General features: G+C 42.0%; 1 protein-coding gene across 2 annotated transcripts in view; it reads left to right on the top strand.

The window, feature by feature from the left end:
• Nucleotides 1-1376: 1376 nt before the first annotated feature.
• The window catches only part of LOC120855656 (CD48 antigen-like), a 38918-nt gene continuing 32962 nt past the window's right edge, over nt 1377-7332 (top strand). The window contains exon 1 of one of the 2 annotated variants that reach the window (XR_005719283.1): nt 1377-1489. Coding sequence is in view for 1 of the 2 variants with exons in the window: in XM_040230199.1 (XP_040086133.1) it covers nt 1423-1489 (67 nt within the window). In the remaining variant the exon portion in view is untranslated. The remainder of the gene's footprint in view (nt 1490-7332) is intronic. The other variant, XM_040230199.1, reaches the window with a different exon arrangement.

Raw genomic sequence — 7332 nt, 5'->3', positions numbered from 1 at the left:
TGTCCACTGTTGTTGCTGTTTAGTTGTTAAGTTGTGTCTGACTCTTTTGCAACCCCGTACATAGACTGCCAGGCTCCTCTGTCTATGGGATTCCTCAGGCAAGAATACTGGAGTGGGTTGCCATTTCCAGAATTCTCTAGAGGGTCTTTCTGACCCAAGGATCAAATCTGAGTCTTCCGCATTGCAGGTGGATTATTTTTTTTTACCACTGAGCTACCAGGGAAGTTCTAGTCACTGTTAGTGGGGATGTAAATTTGTACAGCCTTTATGTAAAACAGTATAGAACTTCCTCAAAAAATTTAAAATAGAACTTCTATATCATCCAGCAATTCCACTTCTGGGTATATATCTGAAGGAAATTAAATCAGGATATCAAAGACATATTTGCCCCATCCTCCAACTCCATGTTCATTTCAGTCAAGACATGGAAACACCTAAATGCCCATTGGTGGATTAACAGATAATGAAAATATTTTGCCATAAAAAGCAGGAAGTTTTGCCTTTTGTGAGAACTTGGTGGACCTTGAGGGCCGGATGATAGGGGAAATAAATCAGACAGAGAAAGGCAAGTACTGTATGATCTCACTTATATGTAGGATCTAAAAAAGCTGAACTCATAGAGATAGAGAGTAGAATGGTCATTGTCTGGGCTGGCAGATGGGGAGATGTTGGTCAAAAAGTACAAACTTTAGATAATTAAAAGAGCCAGATACGACCTTGCCTGTGTGTACTGAACTGTAACTTCCTCCAATTTTAAAGGAAAACTGGAGAAGGAAATGGCAACCCCCTCCAGTGTTCTTGCCTGGAGAATCCCAGAGACGGGGGAGCCTGGTGGGCTGCTGTCTATGGGGTCGCACAGAGTCGGACACGACTGAAGTGACTTAGTAGTAGTAGATAATTAAGATGAATAAACTCTGGGGATCTACTGCATTGCAAGATGACTGTAATTAACAATACTGCATTATATACTTGAAACTTGTCAAAAGAATAAATCAATCCTAAATGTTATCATCACACACACAGTCATTATGTGAGGGATGAGAGATATTAACTATCCTCATTGTGGTAATTATTTTGCAATCGTACATGTATCTCATGATCATGTTGTGTACTTTTAAACTTACATGTACTGCATGTCAATAATATCATGATAACCTGGAAAAATAGAATGTTTATGATGGTTAGATTTATGAGGTGTGATAACAAGTGATTCTTTATTCTTCTGTACAATTTTCTATATTTTCCAAATTTTAAATAATCAACATGGATAATTTTTATCAGGAAAAACAAAACCTCTAATTTTTTTACTTTCTGCTTTGACTCATCAGGCAAGGAGAGACTACTGCCGAAAGGATCAGAGAGGAGAGGGGCGGGGAGCAAGCAGAGGAGGAGCCAGAGGTCTAACACAGTCAGCAGGCAGTCATGGACTCCTTATGCAGCAGCTGGCTCTCCACCCAGACACTGATTCTGCAAATCAGTCTCATTTTTGGTGAGTAACAGGACAGATGGGGCTGCTCCTGGGACAGGGTGGTGAGAGGCTGAGTCAGGTGTGAGGAAGATTGGTGGGCAGCTGGAGCTTGCCTGGTACCAACATCCTGTTTCTCAAGCTTCTTTGAGGGTTGAAGGGGAGGAAAGAGGGATCAAGGCCTTTCTGGAATGTCTGCAAGTCCCTCAGGATGGGAAAATCACCATCAAACTCTTACTTCAAAAGGCAATTATTAGCCCTGCTTTGTGGGGCTGCTGCTGCTGAAATGATTAGAGCAGCGTCTCATTTTTCAGATTCTGGTTTGGCAGAACTGTCTCCACAATATCAGGCCCATCCCTAACCCCACCCCCACCCCCACCTCCCAGACTTCTTCCTTCTTCTCCTTACAGCCTGAGGGGGACATGTGGGATGAGTGAGGGACCGGGACAAGCTCCCATTGCCCCATATTCAGGGACATCTGAGCTGTGGGGACATCTGCAGAGGTGGAGGGTAGAGGGGTTGGGGGAAGATGGGGGAAGTGGGATCCTGACCTCTCATATGATGACCTTTATGTGTGGTTACAGCTGATGACCTTTATGTGTGGTTACAGTTGTTTTCAACTCTGCGGAGGCTGGGATAAGGCTGCAGATTCTCTCTTGTGTGTGGATTGTGAGTTGCCCCCTGACTTTGTACCCCAACCTTTTTATGGTGCAAAGTAAAGCTGAAGTCTGTAGTCAGACCCATCGGGGCACAAATTCTGGTCCTGCCCCATATTGGCCATAAAATCTTCAGCCAACGTATATACCCTGGGACAAGTGGGCTTTACCTGTCTGAGCTTCAACTTCCTTACTTGTAAAATGGATAGAATAACACCTAACTTCATGTGTCATTTGGGAAATTAAATGAAACAGAGCACATTCTGACCAGTGTCTGACGTAGGGACACAGAATACTCATGTACATCGTGTTATATTTTTCTATCTTGATGAAAGATTTGCAAAGAGACACTTAAAAGAAAAAAAGTATTGTTTCACTGTTTCATAATTGATGGTTTTATCATAATCCAGCAGGTTAAAAAGAGAAAAGATTTTCCTTTTGGAATCAAAGGGATTGTGGTGACACAGAGATTGCACACTTTCCTAAACTCCTCACCCACCTCCACCTCCAGGACCATGTTTTGTCTCAGACTGCAGAGAGGCTGATGAGGGCTGCAGGGCCCTCACTGTCCTAACCCTCCCCACCCCCTACTCCCCACAGAGAACTCTAACCTCTTAATTCAGGGATAGGGGAACCTCTGCTTTTTAAAAGAAACTACTCTCCTCTCCCTATTTCTGACCCTTTCTTCCCTCCCCAACCTCTAGGAAAATGATCTTATTTACATTTTTCATCAAGGAAACAGCTGCTCCATTAGTGCCCGCCACAATCTGAATTCTTTTTCCTTTTTTTAGTCAGCAAATGCTGAAATTACCTCATTAAGGTCATGGAGTTTGTGCGATCAGTGAGCAGTTTAGGTTGTCCTGATTTTTTTTTTTTTTGAGATGTAGTTACATCTAGGCTAGCCCCTCTGTGCTTCCAGAGCTCTTCCCCTGTTCTGCCATTACAGCACTTCTCAATGTTCTCAGAGAGCTGTGTAGGTGGGAGGGCAAGGGCAACACAGGAAGCCATCTGCCCATCTGCTCTTTGTGCATTTTAGTTGCCAAACAACCACTGAGGGAGGAAGTCCCCCCAAAGAAAGTGCAGCTGTTCCTACCTTGCCCAAACAGGCATCAGCTGAATTATAAGCAGACTGAGAGCAACAATAACAAGGCTATGTGTATGTAAGTCCCACTTGAGAGGGGAGGGCAGGTAGCTGGGTGGGTCCCAATGGCTCTAGCCACAGAGTCCTTTACATTACTTAAACAATGATAAAACAAGAACTCTTTCCTGCAAATGCATCCTGGATTAAAGCTGATTCAGGCAGTACTGGTTTCATACTTTTAAGAATTGATGTTGATTGAACTAGTGAGTGCTTGTCCTTCATTTAAAATTATAATTTCAAGACATTTAAAGGATATGGTGTCATATCATCATATTTAATTTCAGTTCCTTGAAAATTTGCAAAAGAAAGTTTTATGGGTGTATTTTTTCAGGTACCCTAAGGCAGGGCACACAGGATGTTTTGGTATACGTAAAAGATGGAAATAACCTCATTTACATTGTTCTTATCAGCTTTTCAGTCATTGTTAGATTTGGTCCTTTTCTGTATATTTTAATGGATTCCAGAAGCTGCACTAGAAAAAGAATTGGAAATCAGGAATTGGGATCTAGGGATAGTGGCACCAATTGTTCTCTAGTCATTTTTCTCAGTTTTCTTGTAAATTGTAACTTTATCTCCCTGATCATGTCAATAATATTTCCTGTAGCCTGAGAGAAATAACTTAATAAATTTATTTAAATATAAGAGAGAGAGAACAAAAAAGAAAGCCAAAACAAAAACAAAAAAGTCTCAAGAGTCAGGCAGCTTGCAACCACACAAATAAACAGATCTAAGATTGCTGGGAGAAATATCAATAATCTCAGATATGCAGATGACACCACTCTTATGGCAGAAAGCGAAGGAGAACTAAAAAGCCTCTTGATGAAAGTGAAAGAGGAGAGTGAAAAAGTTGGCTTAAAGCTCAACATTCAGAAAACTAAGATCATGGCATCTGGTCCCATCACTTCATAGCAAATAGATGGGAAAACAGTGGAAACAGTGTCAGACTTTATTTGGGGGGCTCCAAAATCACTGCAGATGGTGACTGCAGCCATGAAATTAAAAGATGCTTACTCCTTGGAAGGAAAGTTATGACCAACCTAGACAGCATATTCAGAAGCAGAGATACTACTTTGCCGACTAAAGTCCATCTAGTCAAGGCTATGGTTTTTCCAGTAGTCATGTATGGATGTGAGAGTTGGACTGTGAAGAAAGCTGAGCACCGAAGAATTGATGCTCTTGAACTGTGGTGTTGGAGAAGAGTCTTGAGAGTCCCTTGGACTGCAAGGAGATCCAAGCAGTCCATTCTAAAGGAGATCAGTCCTGAGTGTTCTTTGGAAGGACTTATGCTAAAGCTGAAACTCCAGTACTCTGGCCACCTCATGCGAAGAGTTGATTCATTGGAAAAGACTCTGATGCTGGGAGGGATTGGGGTCAGGAGGAGAAGGGGATGACAGAGGATGAAATGGCTGGATGGCATCACCGACTCGATGGACGTGAGTTTGAGTGAACTCCAGGAGTTGGTGATGGACAGGGAGGTCTGGCGTGCTGCAATTAATGGGGTCGCAAAGAGTCAGACACGACTGAGCGACTGAACTGACTGACTGAAGCTTTACAGCTGTATGGAGATCTTGCAAAGTCTCTTCATTAAATTGATGCTGCTGCTGCTGTTGCTGCTGTCAAGTCGCCCCAGTTGTGTCTGACTCTGTGCAACCAAATAGATGGCAGCCCACCAGGCTCCCCCATCCCTGGGATTCTCCAGGCAAGAACACTGGAGTGGGTTGCCATTTCCCTTCTCCAATGCATAAAAGTGAAAAGTGAAAGTGAAGTCACTCAGTCGTGTCTAACTGTTAGCGACCCCATGGACTGCAGCCCACCAGGCTCCTCGGTCCATGGGATTTTCCAGGCAAGAGTACTGGAGTGGGGTGCCATTGCCTTTTCCGCATTAAATTGCTAGTCTCTGGAAATTCCCTCATTCCTATCTTTTCCTGAACTCTGACTATTTGCTTTTTCTTTAGTGATTTAGTTCCCTCTTCAAAAACACCAAACATTGCCTTGCAGTGTTTTGTCTGAAAGAAAATAAACCGATGAATCACCACCACCAGCACACCAGCTTGATCTTGTGTCTCCAGTCTTCCAAAATGCTTCCTTGAAAACCTAAATACCCAAAAGAAGAAATTAAAAACAGGAAATAACCACTAAAAATAAAGTTAAAATTCTATTCTGCTTAACTTTATGCAAATATATTGAAAATTGAGATGCAGTGGCTCTAGAAAAATATAATTTACCAATACTGAGTCCAGAAGAGAAAAAAAATCTAAGCAGATAAATTACCTGCTATGGAAACACACTCCTGTGTTTCTCCTCTGTTCTCTGATGCTAGCAAACTACTTCTGAAGCTAGATGTAAGAGTTCTTTTCCCCACACCAAGCAATTTTGTCATGTACCCGTTACCACCTGGGCTTCATGCAATTTGACTCAGTTATGACACTATCTTCCTGTCAGATCAGCTTGTCAGATCTCACAGATTAAAGGTTCAATCCCTTATTCTCTCCCAACTTCAGACACTTGTAACAAGTCCAGGTTAGCTGTGCTTTTGACAGACTGGCTATAAATTAGAGGTTCCTGTGATCTTCTTGTCAGGTTTGATTAATTTGCTAGAGCAGTTTACAGAACAACAGGAGATCAGTTTACTTACTAGATCACTGGTTTATTATTTAAAAACATAATTTCTGAACAGGCAGATGAGCAAGATAGATCAGGCCAAGCATGTAGGAAAAGGTGCTGAGCTTGCATGCCCTCTCCTGGAGTGCCACCCTCCAAGCACCTACTTGGGTCCACCAACCCAGAAGCTCTCCTAGCCCCATCCCTTTGGGTCTTTATGGGGACTTCATTATACAGGCAGAATTGATTGAATCACTGGTCACTGATGATTAAACTCAGTTGCTAGGCCTTCTCCCCTGTCAGCATAACAGAGAGTGGGACTGAAAGTTTCAACTTGCTATCAGGCTTGCTTCCCTCCCATCCCAAGGAGCTTTCCAAAGTCACCTACTGAACATAAATTTCAGCTGTGGTATGAAAGGGGTTTGTTAGGAATAACAAAAGATAACCATTTCACCTTGTTGCTCTGGAGCTAATTTCAGTAACTGGGAACAATATTCAGTTCACTCATGTCCAGCTCTTTGCGACACCATAGACTGCAGCATGTCAGGCCTCCCTGTCCATCACCAACCCCTGCAGTTTATCCAAACTCATGTCCATCGAACCAGTGATGCCATCCAACCATCTCTTCCTCTGTCATCCCCTTCTCCTCCTGCCTTTAATCTTTCCCAGCATCAGGGTCTTTTCAAATGAATCAGTTCTTCACATCAGGTGGCCAAAGTATTGGAGTTTCAGCTTCAGCATCAGTCCTTCCAATGAATATTCAGGACTGATTTCCTTTAGGATGACCTGGTTGGATCTCCTTGCAGTCCAAGGGACTCTCAAGAGTCTTCTCCAACACCACAGTTCAAAAGCATCAATTCTTCGGCACTCAGCATTCTTTACAGTCCAACACTCACACCTATACATGACTACTGGAAAAACCATAGCTTTGACTAGACGGACTTTTGTTGGCAAAGTAATGTCTCTGCTTTTTAATGTGCTGTCTAGGTTGGTCATAACTTACCCCTGGAATGCTTATGTACGAAGCTGCAAAGACTTTAGGAGCTATGTCCCAGGAGTAATAGACAAAGAGCCAAATACATATGTTTTTCATATAAATCATAAAAACACATTACCTTATTTTAAAAATAGGCTAAATTGTCTAAGACCTACTCTTTAAAAGGTAACAGGCACAGTAGTTTCACAGATTAATTATAACCAAAGTTTACAGAACAGATGATTCTACCTTCACCACTATAATTTAATAGTATTATAACATACTAGTTATACAGTTAATACAGTTAGATCTGTGTTAAATATGACTAACAAAGGCAACTTAGGTGATCAACTTTATTTAATACTTCATGAAGTGGCCATTCTCCATTTCCAAGGGTCCAGAAAACTGCAAAATAGGATGAGTGGCAGAAAGCTTTTATAGGATAAAGAATAATGAATAAGGAAGAGAAAAATAGAAAATAAACAAGGAACAA

This window comes from Oryx dammah, unplaced genomic scaffold, assembly GCF_014754425.2.
Source record: "Oryx dammah isolate SB20612 unplaced genomic scaffold, SCBI_Odam_1.1 HiC_scaffold_28, whole genome shotgun sequence".
NCBI classification, from domain to species: Eukaryota; Metazoa; Chordata; class Mammalia; order Artiodactyla; family Bovidae; genus Oryx; species Oryx dammah.
The sequence above is the reverse complement of the archived record's forward strand: the minus strand, read 5'-3'. Positions and strand labels throughout refer to the sequence as shown.